Raw genomic sequence first — 23,031 nt, forward strand, 5'->3', positions numbered from 1 at the left:
TTCCAGAGGGTCCAAGGAGTTAAGGTTTACCCCTGCTTAGGTGACCTTCTTTTCCTGGCCAGTGATACGGATCAATTGAAACACAACCTTGTGCAAGCCATTCTTTTTTTTCAGGGCCTAGGGCTTACAATAAATTTAAAAAAATCCAATCAGACTCCATCTCAGATCTCATTTTCTTAGGGTGCAGATACAGGACAGATCTGATGATGGTTTACCTCCCTACAGACATAGTTCTCTTTCTCACAACCTTTGTGGCGAGCCTTCTTGCCTCTTTCTTGTATCTCAGCCAGGGCATTTCTCAGACTTCTCAGATTTGTGGCTTCCACGATTCCCATGTATTGCTGCCATGGTCTCAGCATTTTTATCCTTTAAATGTCTTGGTCCCTCTTCTCCCTGCTCTGAAAACAGAGCTCCACTGGTGGATTCAGCAGCTCTCTGAGTCTAGGTCTTCTCTTCTTTTACCCCACTGTTCACAAAAGCTTTTCACAGATTCCCCCCGACATAGGCTGAGGAGCAGTCTTTGCTTCCAGGAAGGTTCAGTCTTTGGTCCCCTTCTCGGCAGATGAAGCACACCAGAATCCGTGAGATGAGGGCTCTGATTTTGCCCTTGTACACCTTTCATCCTCTTTTCTTATCAGGTCCTCTGAAGATTTTTACAGACTATACCACTGTCCTCTGGTACATAAGCAAGGGGAGGAAACCAAGTCATACCTTCTTTGCTAGTTAGCCCTCAAGCCATGGGAGTTGGCTATCCAATACAAAGTAACCTGCAAGCTGTGTACCTACCCTCAGCTCAGAACTCGGTGGTGAACGCATTTAGCAGGTCCATGACACACATGCTCCACAGGGACGTGTTCCTGGATCTGATTCACCAGTGGGATACTCCACATCTGGACCTCTTTGCCTCCCCTCAAAACAGACAACTTCCTCTTTCTTGTGCCAGGGTCCCTCACCTTTTGGCTTGGAAGGTGGACACCCTCCCTTTCTCATGGAAGGGGATTTTTTTATGCATCCCCCCCCCTTCCCTCTCATTCAAAATGTCCTGCTGAAAATTCAGCACGACTGACAAAAATCTTGCTTGTGACTCCTTTTTGGCCAAGACGGCACTGCTTCCCTGTTCTGCAGTTAGACAAGGGCCATCACCACAAGTTGCCTCACCAGTTGGACTTCCTCACACAGGACAAGGGATCCTTGATCCATCCACATCTGTCAGCTTCACACCTGACCTTGTTGGGTGATCTACTTCTGATCCCTTTTAGGCACCTTTTCTCCCAGGTCTTACTTAGGGTTTTGCAGGAGGCCAGTAAACCCAATACTAGGAAATCTTGCATTTCCAAATGGAAAAGATTTCCTATCTGGTGCCATAAAAGAAATTTCTAGATCCACTTTGTTGACATTCCAGTAGTGCTTTCTCGCTTGTGTGAATTGCTTAAAGATGGCCTGTCATATTCCTCAGTGAAAGTCCACTGTTCGCTCTTTCTGCTTGTTCACCATTAAAGCCTCCATTAGCTTCCAGACTGGAGGTTAAACTTTTTCTTAAAGGCATCTTATATCAAACCTCCCAGGAAACCTGTGCCTCCTCCTTGGGATCTCAACTGTGTGGTAGTGAAGCTCACCCTGACTCCCTTTGAGCTTGTGGCCTCTGTTCGTCTGAAGTTTTGCACTTGGAAAACAGTGCTTCTGGTAGCCTTGACATCTGCTAAGAGGGTTTCTGAGATTCAGGCTTTGATGGCATCCCCTCTATTTTTGGTCTTCCACGAGGATAATGTGTCTGAGAACTAACCCTTCTTTCATGCTTAAAGTGGTAAATGAGTTGTCTCTTAATCAGTCCATTCAGTTGCCCACCTTTTTTCCTTCTCCTCGATCCTCAAATGAAAGGATTTTGCACTTAGATGTACATAGACAATTCGGATTTTGCCTGGACAAAACAAAATGTATAAGGAAGTCAGATCAGCTTTTTGTCTTTTTTTCATCCCGGAGCTGTGGGTTTACCTGATGTTCATCGTGCATACAGCTGCAGTAATCACAGATGGGTTTTCAGCCATCAGGCGGTCCCTCGGTCGGCCGAATTCCAAAGTCTTGGTCCGGCGTCGGTTGTCGCTTACTCTTCTGACGTCAGGAAGGCCAGAGTATATAAGACACAGCCGACGCCATGTTCTTCAGTCTTTTTTGCCGGTGCCCGGCAGAAGCAGTTCGCAAGTGCCGGTCGGCCAGCTCCTGAATTACGAAAATATTTGGAACCGAAGTCTTCATTAAAGCTAAGTACCCCGTTGGGGAATCTTTTCTTGCCTCGGACCGATGTCAGAAAAAGTTAATAATTGTATTTCTTGTGGGAAGCAAATACCGCATAAGGATTTCCATTCCCTTTGCATACCTTGTTTGGGCCCAGACCACGACGTCTCGGGCTGTCGCTTTTGCGCTACCTTCAATAAACGCACTATCAAGCGTCGGGCGGAGTTCGCCCAACACTTTTTTGGTAAAGCTTTTGACTATAAAATGTCGTCGGATACCCCGACAGCCGTTTTATCCAAAAAACGCAAGGAAAAGGACCGACATGCGAGGCCCACGGTCTACACCGACACCACGCCGAAACAGGCTCCATGTGGTCCGGTTCTCAGTGAGACGCCTTTGCAGTCCCTGACTACCGACGACACTCCTTCGGCGGCGTCTTCTGTACCTGAGACCGCTGGGTCATCGGCCCTTTCCCAGACTACAACCGAAGCTCCAGCTTATGCCGAGCCTACTAATGTGGACAGATCTACTTCCACCCATGGTGTATTTAGGCCTTCATCCTCCTTTTCTATTAAGGCCTTCACTAAATCCAAAGCAGCCAGGCATCCAGTTAGGCCTGCTGCACAAGGCCCATCTCCTGGACCCATGCCTAAGAAGCAGATGCTTAAAATGGCTGAGGATCTAATAACTCTTATCAGAGGTTCTCAGCCCCCTCCTGACAAGAGACCCAGAGTGGAGGAAGAATCCCCCTCTTCTGATCAGGGATCCATTTTATCAGAACATTCTGATGCTGAGGAACACTCTTATTCCCCCTTTGAGGATTCGGATGCAGAGCAGTCTATTCTGTCCGTATCCCCCCCTGAGGATTTTTCTTTTGGGGAAACCTTGCACACTTTGAGGGAACACGACTTTTCAGATTCCAAGAAAAGACTTAGGGAATTTCTTTGGCTACCTCAGCACAGACCTCTGGCTATCCCCCCTGTTTTGGAGGTACTGGATGATGTCTATTCGGAGGCTTGTCTTAATCCTTATTCACTGCCTCCTGCTCCAGTTAAGCCTGATAGATATTACAGAGTACCCAGTTCTCATCAATTTCTCTACAAAGGCCATAATGCTGACCCTGAAACCATTTCACAAGGCCCTAAGGGAATAAAGGCCTCCACTGCCAAGAATCCACTTCCTGCAGAAAGGGAATCTAGATCTCTAGAAAGGTGGGGTAAGAAGGTTTATACCTCGGCCACCCTAGCCATGAGGGCCTTAAATTGCCAGTTTCATATGATTAAATATCAGCAGTTCCTGTTATCACAATTAAAAAACAAAATGTCTCAACCTGAACAACCAGACTTAAAAGAGTTACAGGATATGATGCATAGTGCAGAACAAGTGGGTAAACACACTTTACAATGTGGTTATGATGCCCTAGAGGCCTCCAGTAGAGCGGCTGCAACAGGATCAGTCATTCGCAGACATGCCTGGCTTAGAGAACAAAATCTGCCTGATCATGTGAAAGCAAAACTTCTTGATGCACCTTTACAAAAGGATGTTCTTTTTGGTACTAATGCTGAGGATATATTATGAAAAATGGAGGAGAAAGCCAAATCTATGCAAACTGTCAAAGCTTTCTTACAGGTCCAGCCACCACGATTTAGCAGGAATTGGCCATCAAAAAACTGGTCCTTTCCAGCCACTGACAAGCCCCAAAGAGGCAGATACAGGCGGAAGGGGCAGAGGGCAATCACAAGGGTCATATAGAGGCAGACAATGGCAATCTCCAGCACCAACAGGTGGTGAAGACAGTGCACAGCAATGCAGAAAGCAAACTCAATGACTCCCTCATTTACATGCCAAGCAAATCTCAACTGGCAGCACCTTTGGGAGGGAAACTAGCATTATTTGCAAGCAATTGGCATATTGTCACAACAGACAAATGGATTCTGGACATTATAAACAGAGGCTACAAATTTCAATTTCACACTCTTCCAAAAAGGAGAGGCATGCCAAACCTACCACAAAATCAAAGGGTAGAGGCACAAATGCAAATTTCAAAGCTCCTAAACATGAGGGCTATACAAAAGGTACCTACGCACCAGCAAGGTCAAGGTTTTTATTCAAGACTTTTCCTGGTACCAAGAAAAGGAACCGACTGGAGACCCATTCTGGACTTATCCATACTAAACACATTTCTACTACCAAAATTCAAGATGCTCACACTACAGCAACTTCTTCCCATGCTGGGCAAGGAGTTTTGGCTGGTAACATTGGACCTCAAGGAGGCATACCTGCATGTCCCAATCAGACAAAGCTGCAGAAGATACCTCAGATTTCTTGCAGGTCCAATCCACTATCAATTCTCTGCATTGCCCTTTGGCTTATCTACTGCGCCCAGAGTATTCATCAAGTGCCTGGCATCAGTGATTGCATATTGCAGACTTCAAGGGATACAAATTTACCCTTATCTGGACGACTGCCTGATCCAAGCAGACAGCAAACATATACTTCTGGAACATCTGGCATATATGACACTGTTACTGCTTTCTCTGGGATACACCATCAACAAGGAGAAGTCACAGCTAACACCTTCTCAGAAAATAACCTTCCTGGGTGCCAGCTTGGACACAAACACACGCCAGAAAAACAAGGGCAATTATCTCAGTACTTCAAAATACTAGCAAAAAGTACCAGGCTTACTGAAAGGAAAATCCTGCAGGCTCTGGGATTCATGGCATCTTGCATTCTTCTAATCCCGTGTGCAAAGCTGCATATGAGGAAACTTCAATGGTACCTAAAAAATCTATGGTCTCAACACAGTCACAGCTTGGAAGCAATTGTACCAATAATTCCCTGTCTACAAAAGGAATTCTTATGGTGGGCCCAAGCATGTCAAGTAAACACAGGCCTCCCATTCTGCAAGCCTCAAGCAAACCAAGTCATAACCACAGACGCCTCAGATTACGCCTGGGGGGCGCACATGAAGGGCAGGTGCATTCAGGGCAGATGGGCCCAAAAGGAAAAGCACCCTCACATCAATCAAAAAGAAATGCTGGCAGTAATACATGCAATTACAGCTTTCAAGGACTTTCTACATCCAGGGCAATTGCTCATAAGAGCAGACAACACCACAGTTATGTGGTACATAAACAAACAAGGAGGAACTCACTCATACCCCTTGTGCAGACTAGCCATGACTCTTTGGAACTTGGCTCTGGAAAGACAAATAGAACTTCAAGCACAGTACTTGCCAGGGATGGAAAACACTCTGGCAGACACTCTGAGCAGAAATATGACGGATCCACACGAATGGAAGCTTCATCCACAGGTGTTTACGGAGATAGTCCAAGCGTGGGGGAGGCCAGATATAGATCTTTTTGCCTCCCACAGAAACCATCAATTGAAAAGGTTTTGTTCAAGGACCTACCATCCAAAGGCCTGGAAAGTGGATCCCTTTCATTCAGTTGGACAACATGGACAGTTTATGCATTCCCACCTCTACCTCTTCTGCCCAAGGTACTTTTGAAAGCAAGAGCAGACAATCCGAGGATGATACTGATTGCTCCGGATTGGCCAAGGCAACACTGGTATCCACTCCTGAGGAGTCTAACACATACTCCTCCCTGGCCCCTGCCTCTAATAACACTTCTACTGACGCAGAACAACTACAAAACCCTTCACAGCCAGCTGAAAACACTCAACCTCGCTGCATGGAAAATTCCTTAACACCACATCAAACTATACTCTCCAAGGAGGTGCAGGATGTCATTTTGGAGGCCAGAAGACCATCTACTAGAAAAGCTTACTCTGCAAAATGGAAGCAGTTTTGCTGTTGGAATGAGAAAAGAGGGCAGGACCCTAGAAAATTAAACTTGCCTCAGGTGTTACAGTACCTAGCTGAACTACTGAGCAGTGGACTTTCATTTTCTTCAATCAAAATACACGCCTCAGCCATTTCTGCAGAATTCAACATGGACCCTCCTTTATTCTCACACCCACTCTTGCGTCAGTTCCTCAGAGGGGCTAAGAATATAAGACCTCCAAGGAAACAACCAATTCCAGCCTGGGACCTTAATTACATACTAGAAAAATTAACATTGCCTCCCTTTGAACCTGCTGCTTCAACAGATCTACAATTTTTGTCCTGGAAAACAGCTTTCCTTCTGGCCATCACTTCAGCTTGTAGGGTTTCTGAACTGCAGGCCCTCATGGCGGTGCAGCCATTCGTCATCTTCCATCAGGACAGGGTCTCCCTTCGTACCAACCCATCCTTTATGCCTAAAGTGGTATCTAGGGTAGCCTTAAACCAAGCCATACACCTTCCTACCTTTTATCCTAACCCTCAAAACAAAGGGAAAAGGCTGCTTCACTCTTTAGACATCCATAGGCAGCTACGTTACTATTTGGACAGAACAAAGTCCTTCAGGAAATCAGACCAACTTTTTGTGTCCTATGCAGTAGGGGCTCCAGGGAAACCAGTTACCAAACAGACCATTTCCAAGTGGATTGGCCACTGCATACGTTTTTGTTACTCCCACCATGGGAAACCTGTCCCTACTGGTATCAGATCTCACTCCACCAGGGCCACAGCCACCTCTACAGCCTTCCTCAGAGGTGTGCCTACTAAGGATATCTTGGAGGCAGCCACTTGGAGTTCTGTACATACCTTCACAAAACACTACCATCTGCCCTTATATTCCAGAACAAGAGCAGGCTTTGCCACTGCTGTTTTGCAGGGCATTCTGGCTCAACCCATTTCCTCTTAGTACCTACCACCCTATGCATAGCTTTGGGACTCTACCCATCTGTGATTACTGCAGCTGTATGCACGATGAACATAGTCCAGTTTTGTACCTACCATAAATGTAGATGTTCGAGTGCTAATACAGCTGCAGTACAGGTTTCCCTCCCTCCTTCCCCTCTTGGTAAGGCCATGGGGCCTACAAACCTCTTCATACCTCCTGACTGGGTTATCCTGCTATGTTTTATTTGCTTACATTTGTGGATTAGCTTTATTTATGTATTGCCTTCCTTTTGGGGGCACCTGACATCTGGGGCAAGAAAGACTGAAGAAAATGGCGTCAGCTGTGTCTTATATACTCTGGCCTTCCTGACGTCAGAAGAGTAAGCGACAACAACCGACGCCAGACCAAGACTTTGGAATTCGGCCGACCGAGGGACCGCCTGACGGCTGAAAACCCATCTGTGATTACTGCAGCTGTATTAGCACTCGAACATCTACATTTATGGTAGGTACAAAACTGTACTTTTCCATGCAAACTTTTTCATCTTGGATTTCTAAAGCTGTGGTGTTTTGCTATGATTTTCATGGGAAATCTCTACCATTTTCTGTCAGAGCCCATTCCACCAGATCTGTTGCTTCATCAGGGGCTTTCTTTAAAGGACTAGATGCCAATTCAGTTTTGGAGGCTGCCGTTTGGTCTCATGTCCATACTTTTACCAAGCATTACAAGTTGGATACTATCATTGGGTCCAGGGCAGGACTTGCTAGAGCGATTCTTCATGGATTTGTGGAAAATGCTTCCTCACTTTCTTCCTCTATTCCCTCCACCTCCTTGGGTTCCTTTTGAGCTTTAGCGCACTCCCATATGTAACGAATATTGCTACATTGAATAGAAGGACATAGAATAGTTATGTAAAATCTTACCATAACCATAGATGATGATCTCTTCCATGTTGCAGTATTCTGTACCTCCCACCTCACCCCCTACAACTAACTTCCTAGGATAACTCCTTGTTTGCCTTAGGATTATTGTTCCTCATGGGGCTAACTTGTTTTGAGGATGGTATGTGCGGACGTCCCTTTTATGGCTGACATTATTAGAGCCTACATGCGACGTCCCACATCCTGGCATTAGCAGTGGCTGTAAGCTTTTGTATACAGGCCAGACGTCTGGTCGATGGGTGGAATACAATCCATATGTAAAGAATTCTGCAACGCAGAAGAGAAGGACTTCTCTGGTTATGGTAAGATTTTACACAACTATTTTTTCTGCCAGTAGTAGCAACTCCGATCACTGAATAGACTTGGATTGTCTTGTACTTGTTAAGTTAAAGGTTGTGCCAACACAGAAGAGAAAATCTTATGTTGCATACCACCATCTCACCATCTGTTTCTCTTTCTACATATCTGTGTGGTTTCAGAGTTAGTATATGTAATTTTGAAGCAGGTTTGTAAGTTACAGAGAAAACTGTCTTCTGCAGATGTGTATTCTAGTATTTTTCAGTAGTCAGATTTAAACCGTCTTCGGGAGGAATGCTTAAGATGTCCTTCATGGATGCATCTGCAGTCATAACAAGTGGGTTGTCCTGTCGTCAGGCAGCCCTGCAGTCGGCCGGATTCCAAAGTCCGGGTCCGGCTTCGGCTGATGTCGCACTCCACCCGACGTCATCTCTGTTGGTCTTCGGGTATATAAGCATCAGCCGACGCCATTTTCCTCAGTCTTTCTTGCGGCGTGGCGAAGCAGAAGCTGTTAGCAAGTGCGGTCGGTCGGATCCAGAGATTACTTCTACCGAATACTACTTGAAGACTTCTAAAGCTAAGTACCCGTTGGGGACTCTTTCTTGCCTCAGCCGATGTCAGAAAAAGTTAACAATTGTTTAACCTGTGGGAAACAAATACCTCATAAAGATTTCCACTCTTACTGTCTGCCTTGTTTAGGCCCAGCCCACGGCGTAGCAGCCTGTTCGCCTGTGCCTCTTTCAACCGACGAGCGGCTTAGCGTCGGTCGGAGTTTGCAGAACAGTTTTTCGGTTCTGATTTTGCGTACATTATGCCGTCGGATCCTCCGACTACCCAATCTACCAAAACGCAAAGATAAAGACCGACACTCGCGGTCCGCGGTTTTGGCGAAACCACGGTAAAGCAAACTGGCGAGTGTCTCGGTTTCGGCGAAACCGAGAAAACTGATCAAAGTACAGCTGAACCTATTCTTACAACTGAGGCCCCTGCTACAACTCTTGAATCGACCTCAGAAATTTTACCCACTACGGTGGTTGACTTATCAGACACCATCCCTTGGATGTCTCTACCCCAGCACGTGGTGCTGCTAGGCCTCCAGCAGCCATGTCCATTAAGGCCTTCGCCAGGGCTAAAGCAGCCAAGACTACTAAAACAGTGCCTGTTAAACCCCCACATCCAGGCCCTCTTCTAGTTCTCAAATGCTTTCTTTGGCAGAAGATTTAATTTCTTTAATTAGAGGATCTCAATCTCACCCAGACAGGGCCTCTCAGCCCCAGAGAAGAGACCTAGGGCAGAGCCCCTGAGCCAGTGTCTTCTGATGATTCTGCTGATGAATCAGACATAACTGACCAGCCAGAGGCTCCCTTCTCCAATTTTGAAGATTCTGATGCTGAAGAATCCATTCCAGCTGCTTCCCCACCAGAAGAATTCTCCTTTGGGGAAACCTTGCATGCCATGCGAGTGGCAGCAACAGGATTTTTCAGACTCCAGAAAAAGACTTAGGACCTTTCTGCACCTCCCACAGCACAGGCCCTTAGCTATACCTCCTGTTCTCTCTGTGGTGGATGATGCTTTCAATGATGTTTGCTCCGCTCCAGATTCTTTACCCCAGCCCTGCCAAACCAGACAGATTTTACAGGGTGCCAGATACTCATCACCACCTTTACAAGGCCCCACTTGCAGACCCAGAAACTATATCCCAGGGTCCCAAGGCAGTAGCGACCACAGCTAAAAACCCTATTCCTTCTGAAAGGGAAGCAAGGTCATTAGACAGATGGGGTAAAAGGTCTACACTTCAGCTACTCTCTCAGCTAGAGCTTTAAACTGTCAGTTTCACATGATACAATACCAAGAGTTTATGCTTGATCAGTTAACTAAAAACTAACCACTGATGAATCTCTTGATAAGAAATATGTATTAGAGATGGTAAATAACATTCAACAGGTTAGCAACCATTCCTTAAAATGTGGCTATGATGCACTGGAGGCTTCATTTAGATCAGCCATGACAGGCACAGTGATAAGAAGGCATGCATGGCTAAAGGAACAAGCTTTACGGATCATGTTAAAGCTAAGTTGCTAGATGCTCCTATGGACAAGACAAGTTTGTTTGGTACACCTGCCCAGCAGGTTATGAAGAAAATGGAAGAGAAGGCAAAATCTGTTCAAACTGTTAAAGATTTCTTGCAGGTTCAACCCCAAGGTTTAGCAGGAACTGGCCTGCCAAAATTGGTCCTTTCCTGACTCCACAAAATTTCAAAGGGGCAGGAATAGGCGTTCCAGAGGCAGAAACCAATCCAGAGGAGGTGCCTACAGAGGGGCGACAGTGGCAAGGTAACAACAGAGGCACAGACACAGCCACTGCCACTACATCAGCACAACCACAGTGACTTAATCCTAAATCCGCCTACCAGGGAACAAATAGCAGCCCTTCTAGGCGGAAAGTTAACCTTATTTTCAAAGAACTGGCAGAACATAGCAAAAGACAGGTGGATTTTACAAACCATAGATCAAGGTTACGGTTTCACTTCCACACTTTACCAGTCAAAGAGGAATGCCAAATCTACCTCCAAATCAAAAACAGAGGCTCTCGCCAGATAATGGAGTTAGCAAACATGAGAGCTGTGGAAAGAGTGCCAACAGCAGAAAAAGGAAAGGCCTTCTATTCCAGACTATTCCTAGTTGCAAGAAAGGAAAAAAGTTGGAGACCAATTCTCGACCTGTCCACCTTAAATACATACATCATTGTCCCAAAATTCAAAATGCTGACCCTACAGCAACTTCTTCCCATGCTGGGCAAGGAGTCTTGGCTGGTAACTCTAGATCTCAAGGAGGCATACCTGCACGTCCCCATTCGACCAATCTGCAGAAGATACCTCAGATTTCTTGCAGGATCAGAGCACTATCAATTCTCAGCATTGCCCTTTGGCTTATCTACTGCCCAGAGTATTCACAAAATGCCTGGCATCAGTAATCGCCATTGCAGACTACAGGAATTCAAATTTACCCATACCTGGACGACTGCCTGCTACAAGGGGACAACAAAAGCAAGCTGACAACAGATTTACAAAGGGTCATTTACTTGCTACAAGGACTGGGATACACAGTCAATTTACAAAAGTCAAGGCTGATACCATCCCAAACAAGGACATTCTTGGGCGCGGAATTGGACACAGTACAACAAATGGCATTCCTGACTACAGAAAAACAAAAAGAACTTCCTCTTTACTTCTTGGCACTAACAAAACTGAACAAGTTAACAGCAAGAAAAGTTCTGCAGGCCTTGGGCTTCATGGCATCATGCATAATCTTGGTCCCATTTGCCAGACTACATATGAGGAAACTACAGTGGTACCTAAAGAATTTATGGTCCCAACACAGACACAGTCTAGAAACAGAAATCCCACTAATTCCATGCTTAAAACAGGAGTTCCTATGGTGGGCTCAGGCATGCCAGTCAAACCCAGGCCTACCCTTTCGCAGATGTCAACCAAGCCAGACCATCACAACAGGCGCTTCAGACCTAGGATGGGGGCCCACATGCTGGACAAATGCGTGCAAGGATTGTGGACACAGGATCAACTTCACCTGCACATCAATCTAAAAGAAATGCTGGCAGTAAAACTGGCAATCCAAAAGTTCAAACCATTTCTCAAAGAGGGCCAGTTGATAAGGACAGACAACACCACAGTCATGTGGTACATCAACAAACAGGGAGGCACTCATTCATACCCCCTATGCAGAATGACCTTGGAGCTGTGGACCCTGGCACTCAGCTACAACATTCAGTTACAGGCAATATTTGTACCGGGGAAAGACAATACTCTAGCAGACATATTAAGCAGAACCACTTTGGATGCCCACGAATGGAAGCTGCACCCGGACATCTTCAAGACCATCTCAAAGAAATGGGGAATGCCACAGATAGACCTATTCATCACCTCTCAATCACCAGCTCAAAAATTCTGCACAAGGACATTCCACCCACTAGCATGGAAAGTGGACTCACTCTCCTTCAACTGGAAAGGCCTAACAGCATATGCATTCCCACCTCTTCCTTTGATACACAAGGTACTACTAAAAATCAAGGAAGAACATCCAAGGATAATCCTGATAGCTCCAAACTGGCCAAGACAACACTGGTACCCACTACTGAAGAGCATGTCTCGGAACAATATGTGGCCAATACCCTGATGCCTTTGATGTTAACTCAGAACAACTACAGCATCATACATCCAAACCTAAAACGCTGCAACTGACTGCATGGAACATCACATAGCAGCAGCTAATCCAGAACTTTCCCAAAGAGTTAAAGACATTATTCTTGAAGCGCAGACCTTCAACAAGAAGGAACTATGCTAGAAAATGGAAAAGGTTTGTCATTTGGAGTGCGGAAAGAGGAAAAGATGTGTCAAACATAGATATGCCTAACATTCTGGAGTATCTGGCGAACTTCTTCATTCAGGCCTGTCCTACTCCTCCATCAAGATACATGCATCAGCTATTTCAGCAGAATACAGCTTTGATCCACCTGTTTTTCGCACCCTTTGCTCAGGCAGTTCCTCAGAGGAATCAAGAATGTAAAACCTCCAAGGAAACCACCATTACCAGCTTGGGATTTAAACTTTGTGCTAGAAAAGTTGACACTATCACCCTTTGAACCAGCAGCAACAGCAGACCTACAACACCTGTCATGGAAAACTGCTTTCCTACTAGCAATTACTTCAGCAAGGAGGGTTTCAGAACTTCAGGCCTTAATGGCAGTGCAACCCTTCCTAATCTTCCACCAAGATAGAGTGTCCATGAGGACTAATCCTACATTTATGCCCAAGGTGGTATCCAGAGTGTCTTTAAACCAGGCAATCCACCTACCTACCTTCTTTCCCAACCCACAAAACAGAGGGAAAGAATACTGCATACCTTGGATGTACATAGACAGCTACGCTACTACTTGGACAGAACAAAAATAGCAGAAAGACTGACCAACTTTTTGTAGCCTATGCAACAGGAAGGGAAGGAAAAGCTATTTCCAAACAGACAATCTCCAAATGGATAGGAAATTGCATACGATACTGTTACTCCTTCCATGGAAAACCAATTCCACAGAACATAAGACCTCATTCTACAAGGGCAACAGCCACTACCACAGCCTTCTTACGGTGGCAACCAAAGACATTATTGAGGCGGCTACTTGGACCTCCGTGCATACATTTGCCAAGCATTATAATTTGCCTCTATATTCCAGATCCCGAGCAGGGTTTGCCACTGCTGTACTGCAAGGGATCCTAAACACACCATAATCTACTTTTATCCTCCTCCCTAGTTGGCTATGGTATTCTACCCACTTGTTATGACTGCAGATGCATCCATGAAGGACATAGTACAGTTTTGTACCTACCATAAATGTAGATGTCCGAACTGGATAGCATCTGCAGTCAGGATTACCCTCCCTCCTTCCCTCTGTGGTACTCCTAGGGTGTTTACCCTCCTAATAGCTAGCTGTTGGAGGAGTCTTTATGGTGTATTTGTTTGTATATATGTACATATATGCTTATTGTTGTGTTTACCTCTGTCTATTTGGAAACATTGGCATCTATCCAAATTTTAGCCTGCAAGAGGGCTACTGGCATCTGGGGCAAGAAACACTGAGGAAAATGGCGTCGGCTGATGCTTATATACCCGAAGACCAACAGAGATGACGTCGGGTGGAGTGCGACATCAGCGAAGCGGACCGACTTTGGAATCCGGCCGACTGCAGGGCTGCCTGACGACAGGACAACCCACTTGTTATGACTGCAGATGCTATCCAGTTCGGACATCTACATTTATGGTAGGTACAAAACTGTACTTTTTGCATAATCTTTGTGGTTATTCAGTATGGGATTTATTGCTTTACCCAGTGATGCAGTCACTAAAGTTTTTGATGTCTGTGGTCTCTGTGCTACTGATGAGTTGTCATTTATTCCATCTTGAAGATACATAACCCTGCAGCTTGCACAGTTATATTCTTTTGGAATTGCATAAAGTGCATGCCTCACAAGTTGAGTGCATTTCCATGAAATTAGAGTGTATGTTTTCAAACTGCTCTAACTTCCTGCTTTACTTCCATTTGAGACTGAAAACGTGATTACATATTTGCACGTAGTCATGCCATATTGCTTCAGTAGCACATTACCAATTCATTTTTATAACACTGATGAAAATTTTAGATGAAACTGAGTTCATGTTGCATGGAAAAATGTTGTACAATGAGTTATTGAGCAGAATATATATACTGGTTAACAAGTATGAGATCTGTAGAAAGGCTGATTTAATGTTTGTGTTTATAGGGAAGTACTCTTCGGAAAAGAAAGATGTACGAAGAATTCCTAAGCAAAGTGTCTATACTGGGTAAGTTTTCATTATTCAGAAAGCTGATTTGATACAAACACATCACCACAAAAGGTTGCATCATTGTTGCAATTCTGATATCAGAGCATTTTAAACAGTGCAAATAAATACTTAATTCCATTTATTACCACATTTTCAATTTTTCAGAAAGTACATTCTCCATGCATTTTGCACCTTATTTCAGCCTTGATTGCTGATGCATCTGTTTTATAGTTAAGGCTTATACGATGCTAGTAAGCTATCCTCATTTCAGGGATTCATTGCTTACAGTCTGTTATTAACTTGTCACATTAAGTATGTAAATCCAGATGTTACATTGAACTCTTCTCTAATCTTAATCTTGAATTTGATTCAACATTGCTTCTTAAACAGAAACCCTCAGGTGAACTATTTACAGCATAATTTGAGATCAGGGATTAACTAGCAGTCATATTGTTTTATTTTCACTATATTCCAAATGTTAGTAACTAGACCTGTGATTTCTTATTTTGTGTTGCAGTCTACTTTATTAAATAGATGTACGTCTTGGGTAATTTGTTCCATGTCCGTGTTGTCTTCAAGTTTAATTTCCATTACAGAATCCCATACAGGCTTATATATATAATTGTTTTTCACATATTTAGGTTTCCATTTTCTCATTTTAGCTTTCTTAGCCAGTATCAACACTAAAGCTAGCATGACTTTCACTTTTTTATTATATGTTGTTTTATACCAGATCAACAAAAACATCTATGTTCTTAGATTAAATTCTCTTCAAGTATAAGACTTAGTATATTATTCAAATACTTATAGTGAAGCAGCATCATACATTCCCAAAATGTATGTTCTTAACTTCACATCTCAGACTTGTGCCCATTGTCTACGGGAACATTTTTTGAGTCTCGTAGGGGTATAGAAATATTTATGCAAAGGTTTTCATGCAGAATTTAATATTCTCTTTATTTAACTGCATATTTGAGATCTTTATTCATTCACTCCATGTTATTTTTAATTTTGTACTGTATTGTTTTCTCATATCTGATCTTGCCTTATATGCTAGTCTGCCATTTCCCTTTTGGCCTCATTGTAAAATCTGTCAGCATGGTTTAACAAAATTACCATCTAACTTCTGTATATCTTTGAGCTCTGACATTAGATCTATATGTGCAGGTCTTGTCAGAGTTCAGTAACCCAAAAATTTGTATAGATTCAGCTCATGCTTGTTTCCTTTTTATCATTTTCTCCCAAAATGTTAATCTTCCTTGTCTTTTATTCTAATATATATATATATATATATATATATATATATATATATATATATATATATATATATATATATGTATATTTGTGTGTGTGTGTGTGTGTGTGTGTATATATATATATATATATATATATATATATATATATATATATATATTCTTCTACCGTCCGGCCAATATACCAAAGTCTTTGTTCCAAGAGGGTACATGTGACATCCCTTACCAGAGCCGTAAACAAACAGGTATAAAAGTGATGTCTGCACGTACTCTCTTCAGAATTTTTCTGCTGCAGTGAACATCGGACTCCTGTTTATCAGTTCTGAAGCAGATCGCATTTTCTTCAGACGACTGGTTACGATTCCGCTCAAGACCAGACGACCGCTTCATCGATTGATACAGATAAGTGCCCTGTTTTGTTTTTTTTTTTTTGTTTTTTTTTCCCCTTATTTTGATTATGGTTTGGACTTGCATGTCAGCTAGAGTGGGGAAGTGTGCTTGTGGGAGACAGATTCCTTACAAGGACACGCACGAGAAGTGCGTATTTTGATTAGGTGAGGCCCACAACCATACGTCCTGCCCCATTTGCAAATCTTTCGTCCCCAAAACTCTTTGTAGCTGCCTGGCGCATTGAAATTGTATTTAGAAAATCAAAGGCTACGTCGTTTAGTGCTCAGTATGGAAGGAGGAGTAGGCCCGTCCAACGAGCCACCGAGGAAGAAGGGCAAGAAAATTAGGCCAGAATCCCAAGCTGTGCCTCAGGCATCCGAGCAGGTTCTTGAGGTGCTTGAAAGCCCAGAATCCTCTCAGATGGCGGTTTCCAAACTAAGCCCAGGAACCTTAATGGAAGCCGGAATGTCGGAAACCACGTGTACACCTGTTGAGGCTAATCAGCCATCAGATCCTGATGGAGGGGAACCATGACTCACTTGGTTGGAAGGCCCTGCTCCTTCTCTTCCTACTAAAGACATCTACCTTGATGCTTTCTCTACCGGCTACTCCTTTGAAGAGAAAACAAAAAAACTCAGCACCCTGAACCTCAACCAGTTCCTGGTTGGGAAGTGTTTTCACAAAGTCTCTTTAAGGCATTTCAGGCCTTGCAGACACAACTACCCCTACCCTCTCACCTCAGCCACCCTTGCAGGTATCTGAGGATGAACTCCTCTTCTGGGAAATCTATTTCCTGTGAAGCTCAAATAGACTCCCCCAAGGATTTCATTACCCCAGAGGAGGAGGATTCCATTTTTCCTGAGTCCCCAGGAGAAGAATTTACCTTTGGGGACACTTATCTCCCTCATGAAGGAACATTTTAAGTGGCATGCATCAGATGTTTCTGACTCCAAGAAAGGGTACTTTGACCTTTGACAAATGGAGCAACCAACTCCATCTGCCATCCCCCCTGTATTACCTGCTTTCCCCGGATGCTTTTTTGGCTGCTTTTCAGTCTCCTGACTCACAACCACAGCTTCTAAATGCCCAGACCATTTCTACAAGGTCCCTCAGGACACCCAGTTCCTCTTTAGAAACCCTCCAGCAGACCCAGCTGTTTCTCTCTGCTTGCCTACCCCTGGAACCTCCTTTACTGTCCAGGTTGGATGTTAAATTGTTCTTAAAATGGGTCTTGCATCCCTGCAGATGTGTACATGGAAAACAGTTTTGCTGGTAGCCCTCACTTCAGCAAGAAGGGTGTCAGAGCTGCAGGCACTCATGGCATGCCCTCCTTACACTGTCTTCCATAAAGACAGGGTGGCCCAGTGCACCAATCCCTCCTTCATGCCCAAAGCGGTCAGTGAGCTATCACTAAATCAGTCCATTTACTTGCCTACCTTTTTCTCCTCTCCCCAGAATGATGGTGAGCGAATACTACACTCCCTGGATGTTCACAGACAATTAAGATGTTATATGGACAAAACCAAGTTCTTCAGAAAATCAAATAAACTCTTTGTTTCCTTCCATCTCAGAGCCCTGGGCAAGGCGGTCTCCAAACACACCATTTCCTGTTGGATCAGGAAAACCATCTGATGTTCATTGTGCATACAGCTGCAGTCATTACAGATGGGTTATCCTGCCGTCAGGTGGGTCCTTGGTCGGCCGAATTCCAAAGTCTAGGTCCGGCGTCGGTTGTCGTCGCTTCTTCCCTGACGTCAGTGCGGCAGGGGTATAAAAGAGGCAGCCAACGCCATTTTCTTCAGTCTTTCTTGCCGCGTGGTGCCCGAAGCAGAAGCAGTTCGCAAGTGCCAGTCGGCCAGCTCCTGAGATTTACGAAAGTATTTCAACAGAAGTCTTCTTTAAAGCTAAGTACCCCGTTGGGGAAACTTTTCTTGCCTCAGACCGATGTCAGACAAAGTTAATAATTGCATTTCTTGTGGGAAGCAAATACCGCATAAGGATTTCCACTCTTTCTGTATACCTTGCTTAGGGCCAGACCACGACGTCTCGGCCTGCCGATTTTGTGCTAGGTTCAACAAGCGCACTATTAAGCGCCGGGCGGAGTTCGCCCTTCATTATTTTGGCAAAAAAATTAATTATATCATGTCGTCGGATACTCCGACACCAGTTTTAAGCAAAAGAAGCAAAGACAAGTACCGACATCCGAGGTCTGCACCGAGTACTGAGACCACGCTTAGGCCGACTACCGGTTCTCAGCGAGACGCCTATGCAGCCCCTGACTACCGATGAAACTATTTTACCGGTGACTTCAGTACCCGAGGTCGCAGGCTCCTCGGTCTCCATTCCCATTGCAGATACCAACGCCACTCTTGGCGGGGAAACTGAAAATTTAGTCAGGCCTGCCATTTCTGAAGGTGTCTTCAGGCCTTCCACCTTCTCTATTAAATCCTTCACTAAACCTAAAGCTGCCATGAAAACTAAAAAACAGGGTCCTCAGACCTCCTCTCAAGGCCCCATGCCTAAAAAGCAGATGCTTAAAATGGCTGAGGATTTGATAACTCTCATCAGGGGTTCTCAACCCCCCTCTGACAAAAGACCCAGATTGGAGGAAGACTACCTTTCCTCAGACCAGGCTTCTATTACCTCAGACCATTCTGAGAACCAGGATTATGCCTATTCCCCTTTCGAAGACTCTGATGCTGAGGAGTCTATTCCCCCCCCCCCCCCCGAGGACTACTCTTTTGGGGAAACCCTGCATACATTGAGGGAACACTTCCACTGGGAAGGCCAAGATTACTCAGATTCCAAGAAAAGGCTCAGGGAATTTCTACTGCTCCCCCAGCATAGGCCCCTGGCTATCCCTCCTGTTTTAGATATTTTGGATGATGTGTACACAGAAGCCAGCCTTAATCCAGATTCTTTACCTCCAGCCCCTGTTAAACCAGACAGGTATTACCGGGTTCCTGATTCTCACCAGTTCCTTTATAAAAGCCATACTGCAGACCCAGAAACAATTTCACAGGGTCCCAAGGGAATAAAGGCCTCTACTGCTAAAAACCCTTTACCTTCAGAGAAAGATTCCAGAGCATTAGAAAGGTGGGGGAAAAGGTGTATACATCTGCCACTTTAACCATGAGGGCATTAAACTGTCAATTTCATATGTTAAAGTACCAACAGTTTTTGTTATCTCAGCTGAAAAGCAAAATGACACAAACAGAACAACCAGATTTGAAAGAGTTGCAGGATTTGTTGCATGGAGCAGAGCAAGTGGGTAAATATACCTTGCAGTGTGGTTTTGATGCTTTAGAGGCCTCATGTAGAGCTGCTGTCATGGGGTCTGTTATACGTAGATATGCTTGGCTCAAAGAGCAAACCTTACCAGATCATGTCAAAGCAAAGTTATTAGATGCACCACTTCAAAAAGATGTATTGTTTGGTGTTAAAGCTGAGGAGGTACTACAGAAAATGGAGGAAAAAGCGAAATCTATGCAAACAGTGAAAGATTTCTTGCAGGTACAACCTCCACGCTTCAGCAGAAACTGGCCTTCAAAAAATTGGTCCTTTCCAGCCACGGACAGACCTCAAAGGGGCAGATACAGACGCCCAAGGGGTAGAGGACAACCTCAAGGATCTTATAGAGCTAGACAGTGGCAAGCACCAACCCCAAGAGGTGGAGAAGATAGATCACAGTCATTTAGAAAACGGACACAATGACTTCCCCCTATGCCTGCCAAACAAAGCTTAATGGCAGCATCTTTGGGTGGAAAACTGGCATTATTTTCAAAAAACTGGCACATTGTTACAAAAGACAAATGGATTCTGGACATTATAGACAAAGGCTACAGGTTCCACTTTCACACCCTTCCAAAAATGAGAGGCTTGCCAAACCTGCCACAAAATCAAAGGGCAGAGGCACAAAGACAAATTTCCGCTCTCATGGATATGAAAGTGATTCAAGAGGTACCTGCAAAAGAACAAGGTCAAGGTTTTTATTCCAGACTATTCCTGGTACCAAGGAAAGACAAAGATTGGAGACCCATCTTAGACCTATCCATCCTAAACATATCTACAGGTGCCAAAATTCAAGATGCTCACATTACAGCAGCTTCTTCCCATGCTGGGCAAGGAGTCTTGGCTGGTAATATTGGACCTCAAGGAGGCATACCTGCATGCCCCTATCAGACAAGATTGCAGAAGATACCTCAGATTTCTTGCAGGTTCAACCCATTACCAATTCTCTGCATTGCCCTTTGGCTTCTCTGCTGCGCCCAGAGTGTTTACGAAATGCCTGGCATCAGTAATTGCCTTCTGCAGACAACAAGGAATACAAATCTACCCATATCTGGACGACTGCCTGATCCAAGCGGACAGCAAGGACATTCTATTGCAGCGTCTGGCGTTTGTAATAAAACTGTTAAACTACCTGGGATACACAGTGAACAAAAAGAAATCAAAACTAATACCTTCTCAACAGATAATTTTCCTGGGTGCCAGCTTAAATACAACCACTCAGATGGCCTACCCCACACCAGACAAACAAGGGCAACTGTCTCAATACTTCAACAAAATGGCAACTTTCACCAGACTAACTGCAAGGAAAGTCCTGCAGGCTCTGGGATTCATGGCATCTTGCATCCTACTAATACCATGTGCAAAGCTGCATATGAGGAAACTACAATGGTACCTAAAAAACTTATGGTCTCAACACAGCCACAGCTTGGAAACAATTATACCACTCATTCCATGCCTTCAAAAGGAATTTTTGTGGTGGGCTCAAGCATGCCAAAGAAACACAGCTCTCCCTTTCTGTGTACCTCAAGCAACTCAAATCATCACAACGGACGCCTCAGACTACGCCTGGGGAGCACACATGGCAGATCAGTGCGTTCAGGGAAAATGGTCCCAAAAAGAGAAGCACCTACACATCAACCAAAAGGAGATGCTTGCCGTGCAAAATGCTCTTATGACCTTCAAAGACCTACTGCATCCAGGCCAGCTATTGATAAGGACAGACAACACCACAATCATGTGGTACATAAACAAACAGGGGGGAGCTCATTCATACCCCCTTTGCAGGCAAGCCATGACCCTATGGAACACAGCACTGGAATTTAAATTCAACTACAGGCACAATTCCTGCCAGGGAAGGAAAACACACTGGCGGACAACTTTAGCAGAAATATGACAGACCCACACGAATGGAAGTTGCATCCTCAAGTTTTCTCAAAGATAACTCAGGCATGGGGACAGCCAGACATAGATCTATTTGCTACCCACAGAAATTACAAGTTGGAAAAATTTTGTTCAAGGACCTATCATCCACAGGCCTGGAAAGTGGACGCACTCTCTTTCAATTGGACAACATTGACAGTCTATGCCTTCCCGCCTCTTCCTCTACTGACCAAAGTTCTATTAAAAGCCAGAGCAGAGCTTCAGCCATTTCTGCACAATACAATACAGATCCTCCTTTATTCTCACATCCTCTATTAAGGCAGTTCCTCAGAGGGGCAAAAAATATAAAACCCCCACGGAAACCACCAGTCCCAGCTTGGGACCTCAATTTCGTATTGCAAAAGCTGACCCTGCCTCCCTTTGAGCCGGCTTCTTCAACAGAGCTACAATACTTGTCATAGAAAACAGCCTTCCTTCTGGCTATTACCTCAGCACGCAGGGTTTTGGAACTTCAGGTCCTCATGGCTGTGCAACCATTCATCATTTTCCATCAGGACAGAGTTTCCTTACGAACCAACCCTACCTTCATGCCAAAGGTAGTATCCAGTGTAGCTTTGAATTAGACTATTCATTTACCTACCTTTTATCCAAATCCACAGAACAAAGGGGGAGAGACTACTACATTCCTTGGACAATCACAGACAACTTCGTTATTACTTGGGCAGAACAAAGCCATTCTGGAAATCTGAGCAGCTCTTTGTGTCCTATGCTATAGGTGCTCAAGGAAAGGCTATTTCCAAACAGACAATTTCAAAATGGATAGCCCACTGCATACGCTTTTGTTACTCATTTCATGGAAAATCTGTGCCTGTATACATCAGATCCCACTCCACCAAGGCTACAGCTACCTCTGCAGCTTTCCTCAGGGGGGTCCCTACCAAGGACATTTTGGAAGCAGCTACTTGGAGTTCAGTGCACACTTTCTCCAAGCACTACCACCTTCCACTGTACTCAAAATCTAGAGCAGGCTTTGCCACAGCAGTCCTGCAGGGCATCCTCGCCCCTCCTAGTTCCACTTAGTGCCTACCACCCGTACTTAGCTTTGGGATTCTACCCATCTGTAATGACTGCAGCTGTATGCACGATGTACATAGTACAGGTTTGTACCTACCATAAATGTAGATGTTCGAGTGCTCATACAGCTGCAGTCCAGGTTACCCTCCCTCCATCCCCTCTTAGGACAGGGCTTATGACAAACACCTTTATCATACAACCTATTTGGGGTATTCTTTTATGGTGTATTTGCTTGCAGCTACTGTTTTTGATTTATCTACATTGCATGTTTGCATAATATTATGTTTTGCCTTCCTTCTGGGGGCACCTGACATCTGGGGCAAGAAAAACTGAAGAAAATGGCGTCGGCTGCCTCTTTTATACCCCTGCCGCACTGACGTCAGGGAAGAAGTGACGACAACCGACGCCGGACCTAGTCTTTGGAATTCGGCCGACCGAGGACCCGCCTGATGGCAGGATAACCCATCTGTAATGACTGCAGCTGTATGAGCACTCGAACATCTACATTTATGGTAGGTACAAAACTGTACTTTTCTGCTACTGTTAAAGCTTTCTTCAAAGGCCTAGA

General features: G+C 44.6%; 1 protein-coding gene across 1 annotated transcript in view; it reads left to right on the forward strand.

Moving 5' to 3' along the window:
* PRKAR1A (protein kinase cAMP-dependent type I regulatory subunit alpha) overlaps window positions 1-23,031 on the forward strand; it is a 1,144,729-nt gene that overhangs the window by 890,656 nt on the left and 231,042 nt on the right. Inside the window, exons 13-14 of the mRNA XM_044085123.1 lie at window positions 3,052-3,081; window positions 14,532-14,592. Of these exons, the coding sequence (XP_043941058.1) occupies window positions 3,052-3,081; window positions 14,532-14,592 (91 nt within the window). The remainder of the gene's footprint in view (window positions 1-3,051; window positions 3,082-14,531; window positions 14,593-23,031) is intronic.

Source organism: Protopterus annectens, chromosome 10.part0 (genome assembly GCF_019279795.1).
Source record: "Protopterus annectens isolate FY-2018-M chromosome 10.part0, PAN1.0, whole genome shotgun sequence".
NCBI lineage: Eukaryota > Metazoa > Chordata > Ceratodontiformes > Protopteridae > Protopterus > Protopterus annectens.